The sequence below is a fragment of the Carettochelys insculpta genome, chromosome 2 (assembly GCF_033958435.1).
Source record: "Carettochelys insculpta isolate YL-2023 chromosome 2, ASM3395843v1, whole genome shotgun sequence".
NCBI classification, from domain to species: Eukaryota; Metazoa; Chordata; order Testudines; family Carettochelyidae; genus Carettochelys; species Carettochelys insculpta.
In genome coordinates, this window is record NC_134138.1 from 506,447 (window position 1) to 522,119 (window position 15,673).

At 53.2% G+C, this 15,673-nt stretch overlaps 1 protein-coding gene across 1 annotated transcript in view; it reads left to right on the forward strand.

Annotated features, from left to right (window-relative positions):
• IQANK1 (IQ motif and ankyrin repeat containing 1) overlaps nucleotides 1–15,673 on the forward strand; it is a 216,658-nt gene that overhangs the window by 138,152 nt on the left and 62,833 nt on the right. Inside the window, exons 7-8 of the mRNA XM_074985540.1 lie at nucleotides 13,827–13,966; nucleotides 15,090–15,144. Coding sequence (XP_074841641.1) covers nucleotides 13,827–13,966; nucleotides 15,090–15,144 — 195 coding nt within the window. The remainder of the gene's footprint in view (nucleotides 1–13,826; nucleotides 13,967–15,089; nucleotides 15,145–15,673) is intronic.

Sequence of the window (15,673 nt, forward strand, 5' to 3'; positions counted from 1 at the left end):
ATAGTCCAAGGGTCCAACCCATATTTCCTTAACTTATAGACAAGAGTGTTGTGGGAGACAGTATCAAAAGCCTTGCTGAGTAGTAGTAGTAGGCATCCTTCAGTCTGCATAGACTATGGATCGCGCCCTTTCAAGTTTCAATTGAGGACTTTGTTTACAGCGTCTACTGTGACTATGAAGACCCACACAAGAGTGACAGTCCTTGCTGCATCTCTTGCAGATGTACTGGGTGTCTGGCAAGTCCTTATTGTGCTTTCTGTGCACTCGCTTCTCCTCTGCTAGCTGTCTGATCTTCATCTCGCCCTTCTGAAGGCCCTTGTGTAACCCCTGCCTCCATCTTCTGTGGTCGTCTGCTAGTTCTTCCCAGTTGTCCAGCTCGATGTCTACCTCTCTCAGGTCTCTCTTGCAGACAACTTTGTAGTGCAACTGGGGGCGTCCGGGAGGTCTTTTGCCAGAGACTAGCTCACCATACAGGATGTTTTTTGGAATCCTTCCATCATTCATCCTGTGGACGTAGCCAAGCCAGCGGAGTCGACGCTGCCTGAGGAGGGTGTGCATAGTTGGGATTCCAGCTTGCTCGAGGACGGCGGTGTTGGTCACTCTGTCCTTCCATGATATTCCAAGGATGCGCCTGAGGCAGCGCAAGTGGAAGACGTTCAGCCTCTTTTCCTGGCGGGCATACAGGGTCCAAGTCTCGCTGCCATAAAGGAGGGTGCTGAGGATGCAGGCTCTGTAGACTTGCATTTTGGTGTGAGTGTACAGCTTGTTGTTATTCCACACTCTCTTGCTGAGTCTGGACAGAGTTGTGGCCGCTTTTCTGATCCTCCTATTTAGCTCAGTGTCCAACGACAGTGTGTCAGTGATAGTGGACCTGAGGTAAACGAACTCGTGGGCGACATCTAACGAACAGTTGTCAATGCTGATTGATGGGGATTCAGCAACATCCTGACCGAGTACGTTAGTCTTCTTTAGGCTGATGGTAAGCCCAAAGTCCTTGCACGCTTTGGAGAACTGATCCAGCAGTTTTTGAAGCTGGTCTTCTGTATGAGAAACTACAGCAGCATCGTCTGCGAACATCATGACTCTGATGAGGACTTCTCGCACCTTAGACTTAGCTTTCAGCCTTGCAAGATTAAACAGTTTCCCATCAGATCTTGTGTGCAGCAAGATGCCCTCTGTTGAAGATCCAAAGGCATGCTTCAGGAGGAGTGCGAAGAAGATCCCAAACAATGTCGGAGCAAGCAAACATCCTTGTTTGACGCCGCTCCTGATTCTGAAAGCATCCGATAATGCGCCGTCATATTGGATGGTTCCTCTCATGTCTTCGTGGAAAGACTGGATCATCTTGAGTAACCGTGGAGGACAACCTATCTTGTGGAGCAGTTTGAACAGACCATCCCTGCTGACCAAGTCAAAGGCCTTGGTCAGGTCGATGAAGGCTATGTAGAGTGGCTTTCTCTGCTCCCTGCACTTCTTCTGCAGCTGCCTTAGAGAGAAGACCATGTCAACGGTAGGCCTCTCTGTGCAGAATCCACACTGCGATTTGGGGTACATCCTCTCAGCAATCTTCTGGAGTCTGCCAAGGATGACGCGAGTGAACAGTTTACCAGTGACGTTTAGGAGGGAGACTTCACGGTAGCTGTTGCAGTCGCTTCTGTCTACTTTGTTCTTATACAATGTTACAATGTTAGTGTCGCGCATATCCTGTGGAACCTCACCTTCTTTCCAGCACAGGCACTGTAGCTCATGTAGGGGTTCCAGGAGTGTGTCTGCGGCACATTTGATTACCTCTGGTAGTATACCATCCTGACCAGGGGCCTTTCCTGCTGCAATGCTGTCGATGGCTCTCTTCAGTTCATCCACAGTCGGTTCTTGATCCAGTTCGTCCATTACTGGTAGGAGCTCGACGGCATCAAGGGCTGCGTCAACCACAACGTTCTCGCGTGAGTACAGCTTGGAGTAGTGCTCAACCCAGCGCTCCATCTGTTTGGCTTTGTCAGCAATGACTTCACCAGATTTGGATTTCAGAGGTGCCATCTTGTTCTGGGTGGGTCCTAATGCCTTCCTCATACCCTCTTATATTCCTCTGAGATTACCAAAGTCAGCACAGGTCTGGATGCTGCTGCATAGCTGGAGCCAGTGGTTGTTGGCACAGCGCCTGGCTGTCTGCTGTACTGTTCTTCTGGCCTCTCTGGCTACGTCTACACGTGCAGCCAACATCGAAATAGCTTATTTCGATGTTGCGACATCGAAATAGTCTATTTCGATGAATAACGTCTACACGTCCTCCAGGGCCGGCAACGTCGATGTTCAACTTCGACGTTGCTCAGCCCAACATCTAAATAGGCGCAGCGAGGGAACGTCTACACGTCAAAGTAGCACACATCGAAATAGGGATGCCAGGCACAGCTGCAGACAGGGTCACAGGGCGGACTCAACAGCCAGCCACTCCCTTAAAGGGCCCCTCCCAGACACAGTTGCACTAAACAACACAAGATACACAGAGCTGACAACTGGTTGCAGACCCTGTGCCTGCAGCATAGATCCCCAGCTGCCGCAGAAGCAGCCAGAAGCCCTGGGCTAAGGGCTGCTGCCCACGGTGACCATAGAGCCCCGCAGGGGCTGGAGAGAGAGCATCTCTCAACCCCCCAGCTGATGGCCGCCACGGAGGACCCAGCAATTTCGACGTTGCGGGACGCGGATCGTCTACACGGTCCCAACTTCGACGTTGAACGTCGAAGTAGGGCGCTATTCCTATCTCCTCATGAGGTTAGCGACTTCGACGTCTCGCCGCCTAACGTCGAAGTTAACTTCGAAATAGCGCCCGACGCGTGTAGACGCAACGGGCGCTATTTCGAAGTTGGTGCCGCTACTTCGAAGTAGCGTGCACGTGTAGACGCAGCTTCTAAGTGCTTGCTGGGTACTCTGACTCGGTGAGCTTTTGTACTCCAGGAGTGCAGCGCACTTCTTTTCAATGACTGGAATCATCTCATCGGAGTTAGCTTCGAACCAGTTGTTCGTGTTTCTAGCTCCTCTTCCAAACACCGACAAGGCCGTGTTGTAAACTGTATCCCTCAGATGTTGCCATTTGGATGTTGCATCGGCTCCCCCAGGGCCGCTGCGCAGATTTTCCTGGAGGGTTTCTCTGAACTCTTCAGCTTTATCTGAGTTTGCTGTCTTTCTGGCGTCAATGCGTGGCCTTCCAGCAGGTTTAGAGTGGTACAGCTTCTTGGGTCTCAGCTTGAGCTTGGAGCAAACTAGCGGGTGATCTGTATCACAGTCAGCACTATGATAGCTGCGTGTCAGAAGGACGTTTTTGAGGTTATTACGCCTAGTGATGACCACATCTAATTGATGCCAGTGCTTCGAGCGTGAGTGTCTCCACAACACTCTGTGCTGTGGCTTCGTTCGGAAGAATGTGTTTGTGATGCACAGATTGTGGTATGTGCACAGTTCAAGGAGATGCTGTCCATTGTCATTCATTTTTCCCACACCGAAGTGTTCTCAGCAGGAAGGCCATGAGGCCCAATCAGCTCCAACTCTTGCATTGAAGTCACCCATGATGTACAGTTGTTCACGAGCAGGTATTTGTGCTACAGCAGCACTAAGCACGTCATAGAACTTGTCTTTTTCTGCTGGTGTGGCATACAGGGTTGGAGCATAAGTGCTGATCAGGTGGACAGGACTGGCGCAAGTTTGAAGCGTGATCTGAAGAAGTCTTTCTGATCCGCCCATGACTAAATCCACCATTTGTAGAAGGGTGTTTCTGACAGCAAAGCCAACACCATGCACTCTGGGTTCTTCTTGGGCTTTACCCTGCCAGAAAAAGGTGTAGTCCTTTTCCTTTAGAGATCCCAAATCTGCGAGTCGCGTCTCTTGCAGTGCAGCGATGTCAACTCTGAGCCTCTTCAGTTCCTCATTGATGACAGCAGTCTTTCAGGTGTCACTGATGGCCTGAAGATCTTCAGTCAAGCCGGTCAGCGTGGTCCATACATTCCAGCAAGCAAGCTTAAATTGTTGATGTTTCTCATTTCTTGTTGATTTTCTTATTGGTTTGCCTGGTGCCCAAATTTCAGTCACTTGTCAGGTTCAGGAACCTTAAGCCTCACGCACCCAGCAAGGCAGGTGAACTGTGGCGGGACAGTACCCTATTGGCTGGGGGTGCCCAGCTTGAGGCGGGCGGTGACTGTCCAGTGAGATGCGAGGATCTCTCCCACCGTCGAAGGCAACCCCTGGCGCTCGTTCTCTACGGCAATCGAGCAAGAGCTTATAACCGGTATCTGTTGCCTCCTGTGTTGATGCAACACTGTTCAGCGATGCCGGAGTACCTCTCCGCGTGCGAGCCTGGGCACTTATTATGGAGATTCTGGGCTGCCCAGACACCAGTGTCCCTCTCTCAGCTTTAATGATATAGTCCAAAGGAGAGGATAACCTCCACGTCTGGTACCAGCTCAGCTGCAGGAGTTGCCGGGACGGTGCCAGAAGTTGACACCGAACCGCCTTCAGACTCCACTCCAGATTTTCTGTCAAGGTTTACTCCCTTAGCCTTTCTCCTTCCCATGATAACCCACAAGGCAGTGGGGTGTGGAGAATGTGGTTAAGGATCACACTACTTCATACCTCTGTCACCAAGAGTCACCATAGCTCCCTGTGGAGCAATGACCTCATATCCCCGGGACCCTCCTCCCCACCTTTCACCACCCCTCCCCCCAGCTACCATCACCATAGGACCCTTCCCAACCCACTACCCCGATCTGCTCCCATGTCCACCCTCCTTACTGCACTGGCCCCTCTCCCCCCAGCTGCTCTCAGTGCCCCCAGGTCCACCTTCCCCCATCGCTCTTCAGGCTCTTCTCTTCAGAGACTCCTTTTCCTGATAGTGCTGCCTTCCAGGGCACAGGTGGAACACCATACCTGAAAAGGACAACAAACACGGGGCTCTTCCCTCGGTGAACCCCCAGAGGCAAACTCCCTTCCCTGTTAGCTGCTGCCCCCTGTTCGCTGCTCACCTTGTTCGCTGGGAGCACCCTTCTTATAGAGAGAGCTGCTAGCTGGTCAGGCCTGGCTCAAAGCCTTGCCTCCAGTCTAATCAGCCCTTGAAGGCTCACCTGGCAGGGAACTCATCCAATTCACACCTTGCAAACTGCTCTTCTCTGCACAGCACAAGCACAGGCACCCAGGCAGCTGATCAAACTGCCCTTCTCTGCAAAGTATCAGAGGGGTAGCCATGTTAGTCTGGATCTGTAGAGCAACGAAGGGTCCTGTGGCACCTTATAGACTAACAGAAAAGTTTAGAGCATGAGCTTTCGTGAGTTAACTCACTTCTTCAGATGCTGCATCTGAAGACCAGCATCTGAAGAAGTGAGTTAACTCACGAAAGCTCATGCTCTAAACTTTTCTGTTAGTCTATAAGGTGCCACAGGACCCTTCGTTGCTCTTCTCTGCAAAGTAACATAGCTGCACAGACAGACAGACATTCACCCACCAGCTCACCACACAGCCCCGGTATATCACATCCACTGACTTCCTCATGTCCACAGAGCTTGTTACCTCATCATAGAAGCTGATCAGATTGGTGAGGCAGGACTTGCCCCTGGTGAATCCATGTTGGCTACTTTTGATCACTTTCCCCTCTTCCAAGTGCTTCAAAATGGATTCCTTGAGGATTCTCTCCATTTTTTTCCCAGGGATTGAGGTAAAGCTGACAGGTCTATAGTTCCCTGGATTGTCCTTCTTTCCTTTTTTAAAGATGGGCACTACATTTGCCTTCTTCCAGTCATCCGGTATCTCCCCCGATCTCCGAGAGTCTTCAAGGATAATGGCCAAAGGTTCAGCAATGACATCTGCGAATTCGCTCAGTACCCTGGGGTGCATTAAATCCAGACCCATGGACTTGTGCACATCCAGTTTTTCTAGATAGCTCAGAACTTGTTGCTTCCCCACAGATGGCTGCCCTCCACCTTCCCATACTGCATCATCTAGGACTGTCGTTGGGAAGTTGACTTTGTCCATGAGGACTGAGGCAAAAAAAGCATTGAGTACGTCAGCTTTTCCTGCGTCATCTATCACTAGGTTACCTCCCTCATCCAGTAATAGCCCCACACCTTCTCTGCTAACCCGTTTATTGTTCACATGCCTGTAGAAACCCTTCTTGTTACTCTTCACGTCCCTTGCCAGCTGCAGTTCCAATTGTGCTTTTGCTTTCCTGATTACTGCCCAGCATTCTCCAGCCATATGTTTATACTCCTCCTTAGTCAACTGTCCTCGTTTCCATTTCTTGTATGCATCCTTTTTTAATTTAAGCTGACTAAGGATTTCCCTGTTAAGCCAAGCTGGTTGCCTACCATGTTTGCATGTCTTACTACGCAGCGGGATTGCTTGTTCCTGTGCCTTCACTAAGACTTCTTTAAAATACTTCCAGTTCTCTTCAACTCTTTTCCCCTTCATCTTCGTTTCCCAAGGGATCCTGCTCATCCGGTCTCTTAGGCAGTCAAAGTCTGCTCTTCTGAAATGAAGGGTCTGTATGTTACTGCTCACCCTTCTTCCCTTCGTCCGGATCCTGAAATCTACCATCTCATGGTCGCTGCAGCCCAGGTTCCCTCCCACTTCTATTTCTTCTACTAGTTCTTCCCTGTTTGTGAGCAACAGGTCAAGTTGCGCACAGCCCCTGGTCAGTTCCTTCAGCACTTGTACCAAGAAATTATCCCCAGTAGTCTCCAAAAACTTCCTGAATTGTCTGTGTGCTGCTGTACTGGTCTCCCAACAAATGTCCGGATGATTAAAGTCTCCCATGAGAACCAGGGCCTGCAATTTGGAAGCTTCACTAAGCTGCCTGAAGAAAGCCTCATGTATCTCCTCTCCCTGATCTGGCGGCCTATAACAGACACCAACTACAACATCACCTCTGTTACTTCCACCTCTAAGCTTAACCCAAAGACACTCAACTGGATTTTTCTCCTTCCTCGTACTGGAGCTCTGAGCAATCCTACTGCTCCCTCACATAGAGCGCAACTCCTCCTCCTTTTCTCCCCTGTCCGTCCTTCCTCAACAATTTATAACCTCCCATGACTGTGCTCCAGTTGTGTGAATCGTCCCACCAAGTCTCCGTTATTCTGACCACCTCATACTTGTGTGACTGGGCCAGGGCATCTAGTTCTTCCTGTTTGTTCCCCAGGCTTCTGGCATTAGTGTACAAGCATCTTAGAGAAGGAGCCGATTGGCCCACTTTCTCCTCTTCACCCAGGAAACCCACCTGATTGTTCCCTCCTCCTTCCCCACTTACCTCCAGGCTTGTGTCACCTTCCCCCGACAAACCTAGTTTAAAGCCCTCCTCACTAGGTTTGCAAGACTGCCCGCAAAGATGCTCTTTCCCCTTTTAAGCTGTGTCTACACATGCACACTACTTCGAAGTAGCGGCGCCAACTTCGAAATAGCGCCCGTCACGGCTACACGTGTTGGGCAGTATTTCGAAGTTAATATCGATGTTAGGCGGCGAGACGTCGAAGTCGCTAACCCCATGAGGGGATGGGAATAGTGCCCTACTTTGACGTTCACCGTCGAAGTAGGGAACATGTAGTCATTGCGCATCCCGCAACATCGAAATTGCGGGGTCCTCCATGGCGGCCATGAGCTGAGGGGTTGAGAGACGCTCTCTCCAGCCCCTGAGCTCAATGGTGGCCACGTGGCACGGTCCCTTAAAGCTCTCCGCCCCCTCCCTTCCTGTGCAGGAAGCTGAGAGAACGTGCAGGTGGCAGCCCAGACACACGGCCAGCCTGCACGTCCCTCAGCCAGCTACAGACACCCACCCACCTGCGATGGCCACACAGCAGCCCCCCAAGCGCCCCCAGGGGACCCCCCCCAAGGGGAGCCAAGGCTCCCAGCCCAGCAGCCAGGCGGGGAAGTGGCAGCGGGGCCCCTCCTGGATGGAGGCCAAGCTTCGGGACCTGCTGGGGCTCTGGAGTGAGGAGGAGGTGCTCCAGGTAATGGGGAGCAAGAGGTGGAACGCGGATGCGTTCGCTTGGCTGGCCGAGGGCCTGGCTGCCCGGGGTCACCCTGCCCACACTCCGGATCATGTCCGGAGTAAAGTGAAGGAGCTGCGGCAGGGTTACTCCCGGGCCCGGGATGCGGCCGGCCGATCTGGGGCCGCCCCCGTCACTTGCCCCTTTTACAGGGAGCTCAGGGACATCCTGGGCCCCCGGCACACCTCCTCCCCTCCGGCCACTCTTGATACCTCGGCCAAGGAGCCCCAGCAGGCCCCGGAGGTGGAGTCCGCCCCGGATAGAAGCCCCGCACCCCGGGGGCCCCCCCAGGAGCCCACCCCCGGGGCACCAGAGGAGGAAGAGGAGGAGAGGGACTCCTCCTCCAGTGACACCGGCCTCCACATCATCCTCCCATCCAGGAGCTCCAGCCGGGCGTCCGCCCCCCGGGTGTCCCCTGACCATGGGAGTGGACCGTCAGGTATGTACCCCCCCAGGGTTGAGGGGCGGGGGTAATAGATATGACCAGGGCCCTCCACATGCCCAGATGACCATGGCCCCAAGGACAGCAGTGGCATGTCCCTCAGAAGAGTGCATCAGCCCCTGCCCCCCCCAGCACGACAGTGCCATGCCCCATCCCCGGGGCTGGGGGGAGCAGAACCTCTAGGGTCCCCCGGGGGGAGGGGTTGAGACACCCAGCAGCAGCAGCAGCAACAGCATGTGATGGAGTGGGGGGAGTGCAAATGCGAGACTCAGGCTAGATATGAGAAACAAGCTGAATAGCTCCCGGTGGCTAAGGATGATCCTGGGGCTACAACTGGCAGGTAACACCTCTGCCCTGAACAAAGAGGAGGGAGGAGCCGAGCTGGGTTTGAATCGGGGGTGGCCATTAGAGGCTAGGGGAAGGGAGAGCTAGAAGGCAGCCAGCCTGAGGAGGGGGAAAGCTACACCCCAGAGGGGCACCCTTCTTGGTCTTCTCCCCAGGACGGGTTGGAAGGACTGTCTCTGACTGCTGTCTTGTCACTTCTGTGAGAAACTGGGCATCTGTTGCCTAATAAACCTCCTGTCGTACCTGCTGAGTGAGTGAGAGTCACTCCTGCCAGCGGACGGGGTGCAGTGCAGGGGGACCCCTGAACCCCATCACAGCAGCATCTCCCGGGGACGGGGATGGGGAACCTGCAGCAGAGGGGTGGGGGGACAAGGGCCACAAGACACACTAACGGCTGTCTCCACTCTTCTTCCCCCACTCCTGTGTTCTGCAGCTGCACCATCGGAAGGACCGGAGAGCGCCGGCGAGGCATCAGTGGTCCCGGAAAGCCCTCCGGGGCCATCACTCCAGGCCAGCTCCTCGGCGGAGGATCGACCGGCCCCACGGCGGGGAAGACGGCGGACCCAGCACCAGCAGCCGACGGCAACAGACCACCAGCTCCTGGCCCTCCACCGTCAGCAGCTGGAGGTCGCCGAGCAGCGGCTGCGAGTGGAGGAACGCCGCCTCCAGCTGCAGGAGCGGGCGCTGGCCTGGCGCCAGGAGGCATGGGGGGCCTACATGCGGACCCTAAACTGCATCGCGGACTCCCTGGCCCCCCAGGCTGCACTGGCCACCGCAGCGCCCGCCCTGCCTGCTCCACCTGCTGCTCCACCCGCTGCTCCACCCGCTGCGCCGTCAGCCATCGCACCACCACCCGCCACCGAGGGCCATTCCGCCGAGGGGGACCTGGGGCCAGCTGACACTCGCCGGCCGTATCTCCCGGTCTGCCCAGCCCCCAGCCAGCCCCGGCCAGGGCTGCGGCCGAGGCGGGGATCCTGGCCGCCCACCCCCAGCGCTGGACTGTAGGGGCGTGGGGCCCAGGACGTGCCCCCCCACTTTGTATATATTTCCTCCAGTTTATTGTTATTTTGTTGTGAATAGTTTGTATATTTGACCTGTTACTATGCTGATCCTTACCCCCCATGTAAATAGTTCTCCCCTTCCTTGTCTTCCCCTTTCATGTTATCCCTATTTTTATAATGTATCTATATTTATCAGTTAGATTTCCCCTGTACATAGTTAGTTTGTCTTGTTCATAATAATAATAGTAATAATGAGTTCTAGTAAAGATGTTTGAGTTGACAAACAACTGTCTGCTTTTATTTTTACAAGAAAAGTGGGAGGGGTGCTCTTGGGTGCTCTGTGGTGTGGGCGTAGGGGCAGGGAGTGTTGTGGAGGATGGGGGGGGTGCAGTGGGGGGCCTGCCAGTGTTCACCCCATGGCCTCATTGAACTGGGCCCACAGGGCCTCCCGGACCCGGGTCCCTTCGGGGTCCACCTGGCGACTGGGGGCAGCGGGTGGCTGCACATCGGCCCTGCCGGCCTCCACAGCCCAGCCCTGAAAGAAGGTCTCCTCCTTGCTCTCCACCAGGTTGTGTAGGGTGCTGCACGCACCCACAATCTGGGGGATGTTTGTGGGGCCCGCATCAAGGCAGGTGAGGAGACACCTCCAGCGCCCTTTGAGGCGGCCAAATGTGCTCTCCACCACCTGGCATGCATGGTTCAGGCGCTGGTTGAAGCGCTCCTGGCTGGCAGACAGATGGCCCGTGTACGGGTGCATGTGCCAGGGCCAGAGGGGGTATGCCGCATCTGCGATGACACAGAGGGGCATGGTGGTGTCCCCCACAGGGATCTCCCACTGGGGGATGTAGGTCCCCGCCTCCAGCCGGTGGCACAGGCCCGAGTTCCGGAATACCCGGGTGTCGTGGGTGCTACCAGGCCAGCCCACATAAATGTCTAGGAAATGGCCCCGGCTGTCCACCAAGGCCTGGAGGACCACTGAGTGGTAGCCCTTCTGGTTTATGTAGCGTCCTCCACTGTGTTCCGGGGCGCAGATGGGGATGTGAGTCCCATCCAGAGCCCCGAAGCAATTGGGGAAACCCAGGGTGGCAAAGCCCGCGATGGCAGCATCCAGGTCCCGAAGCCTCATGAGCCTGTGGAGGAGCAGGGCGTTGATGGCGCAGATGACCTGCAGGGGAAGCACATGGGAGAGTACCAATGAGGGGTGTGCAGGGTGTGTGTGGCCCTCCCCTGCCAGGGCCCCCCTCCCCTCCCCTCACCTCCCCACCCCTGCCAGGGCTGCCTCCCCCTGCCCCCCGTGGGTCCTCTTACCTCCATGAGGACAGCCCCGACGGTAGCCTTGCCGACGCCAAACTGCTGGCCCACAGATCGGTAGCTGTCTGGAGTGGCCAGCTTCCAGACAGCGATGCCGACCCGTTTCTCGACGCTGAGGGCACGCCGCATGGCAGTGTCCTGGTGCCTCAGTGCAGGGGTGAGCCACTGGCATAGCTCCAGAAATGTCTGCTGGCTCATCTGAAAGTTCTGGAGCCAGCAGTCGTCGTCCCACTCTCCGAGCACCAGCCGCTCCCACCAGTCGGTGCTGGTGGGGTAGCTCCACAGCCGGCGGCATGTGCGGTGGGGCGGGGTGGCGGGGTGCTGCAGGGTTGGGGGTTGAGTCCTTCTCCCCTGCAGGCAGCTCCTCCTCTGTGGCAAGGAGGTGCTCAGCTGCCTCCTGCATGGCATCGAGCAGGGCAAGCACTGCTCCTGCAGGGGCGGCTGTGTGGACCTCTGGCTACTGCTGCTGCTGGGGGTCCATGACTGCGTCGCTCGAGGTGTGCGTGCCTATGGCTCTGCAGACTGCGTGCTGTGCAGGCTGTGTGTGTCTGGGAGGGGCCCTTTAAGGGAGCAGCTAGCTGTTGCCCCGGAAGCGCTAGTCCGCCCTGTGACCCTGTCTGCAGCTGTGCCTGGCACCCTTATTTCGATATGTGCTACTTTGGCGTGTAGACGTTCCCTCGCAGCGCCTATTTCGATGTGGTGCTGCGCATGCCAGCCCTGGAGGACGTGTAGACATTATTCATCGAAATAGCCTATTTCGATGTCGCTACATCGAAATAAGCTACTTCGATGTAGCGTTCACATGTAGACGTAGCTTTAGTGAGGTGGATCCCGTCTCTTCTCAGCAATCCCTGTTTACGAAACAGAATCCCATGGTCAAAGAAACCAAATCCTTCCCTGCTACACCACCTACGCAACCACGTATTTACCTCTGTGATTCGACGATCCCTCTGCGGACCCCTTCCTTCCACAGGGAGGATAGACCTGTGCTCCGTATTCCTTGATCTTTCTCCCGAGGGTTACGTAGTCTGCCGTGATCTCATCAAAGTTGTTCTTGGCTGTATCATTGGTTCCTACATGAAGTAGGAGGAAGGGGTAATAGTCTACTGGTTGAAGAATTTTTGGCAGCGACTCTGTAATATCCCGAATTCTAGCTCCAGGCAAGCAGCAAACTTGCCGGGATTCTAGGTCCAGGCGGCAGATGGATTCCTCCATCCCTCTTAGCAGACAGTCCCCAACCACCACCACTCGCCTTTTTCTCTTAGGGGTGATGGTCATAGAATTCCCATCCCTAGGACTGTGCATCCCATGCCTTCTAAACTGTGGGGACTCTTTCAGATACCTCCCAGGGATTGTATCAGCCCCAGTTATCTCTGCCGTATCACCTGTGGAGAGAGGCTCAAAGCGGTTATTTAACTCCACTGGAATTGGAGAGACTGGAACTGGTCTCCTCCTCCTGGAAGTAACATGCTTCCAGTTCTCCTCCTTGTTTTGGGTAGCCTGCTGTTCCTGCAGCATCATCTGTTGCCTTCTATCCAGAAAGTCTTCACCCTCTCTGAAGGACCTGAGGGTTGATATTTGTGCCTCAAGTCCTTTAACCTTCTCTTCTAAAATGGCTACCAGCTTACACTTGGTACAGAGAAAAATCCTCCTTTCTATCGTTCGGGAGAAAGACAAACATGGCACATGACATGCAGGAAACAACAACAGACCTCTCACCAGCCATGTCACTCTCTATTTTTTCCCTTTTCAGAGATCCCTTATTTGTTTCTAGTGCCGCCTTGAAGGGCATGAGAGAAACACCATATAAGAAATGTGAAAACAGGTATGTGGCCCCTCCCGAAGGCAAACTCCCAGGCAAACTCCCTGTTAGCTGCTCCTGTTCGCTGCTAACAGGGGTCGCTGGGGCTGCCTTCTTACAGAGCTGCTAGCTGGTTAGGCCCGGCTCAGAGCCTTTGCCTCCAATCTAATCAGCCCTTGAAGGCCCACCTGGAAGGAAGCTCTCCCAATTCACACCTTGCTCTCCCAATTCACACAAACTGCCAAACACACTTTCCAACTGCCCCTCTCTGCAAAACAGATGCTCAGGCACACAGGCAGCTATTGTCAAGGAAACTAAGAGTTGGTTGAAGCCATTCTGCTCCTTATGGCTTCAGCAATGGGGAGTTGCAACCATACCCAAGGTACAGGCCCCAACCAACACTGTTATTCAAAAAAATTGAATCTTACATGCATAGGGCAAATGAGCACCAAGATCAGAATCCTATGTGAACAACACATTTTGAGCAACGGTTAATATAGTGTAAGTGACTATTGTTTATGCAAGCAAAGGTTGGTTGATAGGCATTCATGCAACTGTAAACAGATTCACCCATGCAAAGGGTCAACAGGACAGCCCCTCATGTTACGAGTGATTATTTGGATTAAGAAAACTACATGGGATTAGCAGTCTCTATGATATTAGTAATGAAGAACACCATTTCTTGGTTTCACTTCTCTGAGGTGAAGGGTTATGTTCCCAACTATAGTGCTTGGAGTGCTACTAAGAGGAGTGGTTGTGTTTCCAGTTGGAGTGTCTATTGTTGGTGCTGCTGAGCTTGGAGCATGGAGCATGCAGGGAGTGTCCAAGGGGGTGGGGTACAGGGGAGTGTCCTAGTTATTCATGTATGCGTTTACAGCCACAGTGTGTTTTTATTTGTTTCCAATGAGGTTGCTTCTTTGGACAGCTTGGTTGCCATTTTGCACTCCTGGGACATCAGCCTGACTGAGGTGATGCTGCAGAAGATGGAGGCAGAACAGCAAAGAAGAGCTTTGGTGGAAAAAGAGAAGAAAGAAGCTGAGACTCACAGGTGAAATTTGCAGCCCTAGCCAGGAAAGGGAAAATAGTTAGATACAGTCATCAAACCACAATTACACTGAGGCTACATCTACACTAGCCCCAAACTTCGAAATGGCCACGCAAACAGCCATTTCGAAGTCTACTAATGAAGCGCTGAAATGCATATTCAGCGCTTCATTAGCATGCGGGCGGCCACGGCACTTTGAAATTGACGCGCCTCTCCGCCGCGTGGCTCGTCCTGACGGGGATCCTTTTCGAAAGGACCCCACCTACTTCCAAGTCCCCTTATTCCCATGAGCATGGCCATTTCGAAGTTTGGGGCTAGTGTAGACACGGCCTGAAAGGGTTTTACCCTTTGAAGAGGCTACATTTTGAGAACTTGGACTTTTTGAGAGAAAACACAAAAAGAGGAAGCTAAGAAAGAGGCAGAATAGTAAGCAGGGGTAAAAGAAGGCTGCCCGGAGTCACCCTGCACTCATTCCTGACCATGTCAGGAGTAAGGTAAAGGAGCTGTGGCAGGGTTATGGCCGGGCTCAGGACTCAGCCAGCTAGTCAGGGGCTGCTCCTACTGCTTGCCCCTTATTACCTCAAGTTTATGTCTCAGGTATTTGTAAGGCTGCTGGTCCTGGATCATCAGCAGGAGGGAATGAACCTGTGACCTTAGGGGCCAAAGCCAGTGTTTCTACAGCATAAGCTAAAAGCCAGCTGGTTCTTAGCTAAGGGTGAAAAAGCAGATTTCACTCTCCCTTGTCAGGGGTCTCACTGCCTCTGAGATTACATATTGCTCAAGAGTTTGTCCTGGTTGTGGGGGGTGATATCATTTGTTTCCTTTTCCTCACCTTTTCTGACCAGGACATCTTTTAGAATCAGCTCCCAGAAACTGCAGTGCTACCCTGCCTCTCCCTACTGCGAGGGACTCTTAGTTTGAACTGTAGCACCTCAAAGACTAATAATTTTATTTATTGGACAATGAGATTTCTGCTTCAGAATCTGAAGAAGTGGGTCTTATCCACAAAAGCTCATTACCTAATAAATAAAATTGTTAGTCTTTAATGTGCTACAGGACTGCTTGCATTTTTGTGATTCTACAGACTAACATGGCTCTGAGTCTGAACTCTTATTCTTTCCTTTAGAATGAGTGAAGAGGTGGAGCAGCTGGCTAAAGCACAGGAGAGATGCAACAAAGAGGTCAGGTGTTCTCTTTTTAGAAACTATTAAATAGTTCCCCAGGTGTTATTGTTCCCACATATCAAGCTCTTCCCTGTAAGGACCATACTTGTTCTTATTCTTCAGCGCTTAACTGACCTGCCCACCTGATCCCTGAAGGGATTGAATTTGAGCTGGAATGGGTTTAGACGCTAAAGCACTTGTTAATTGGTGCCATTTATGCAAAATTAGTTTGTACCTGCATGTTGAAAACCCAATTTTATCTGTTCTGACTTCAAGAGACAGTTGATGGGATATGTTCTGTGTGCCTATGTGTACACTAGCACCCCTGTTTCAAAAGGGGGGTGCTAATGAGACACTTCGGGATATGCTAATGAGATGCTGCAATGAATATGCAGACCCTCATTAGCATAATGGTGGCCATGGCACTTTGAAAGTGCTGCTTTCAATCACACATGGCTGGTCTATACAGGGTCCTTTTCAAAAGGGCCCCGCACACTTCAAAATCCCCTGTTTGGTTATAGGTTGTTTGGTTATAGGAATAAGAGGA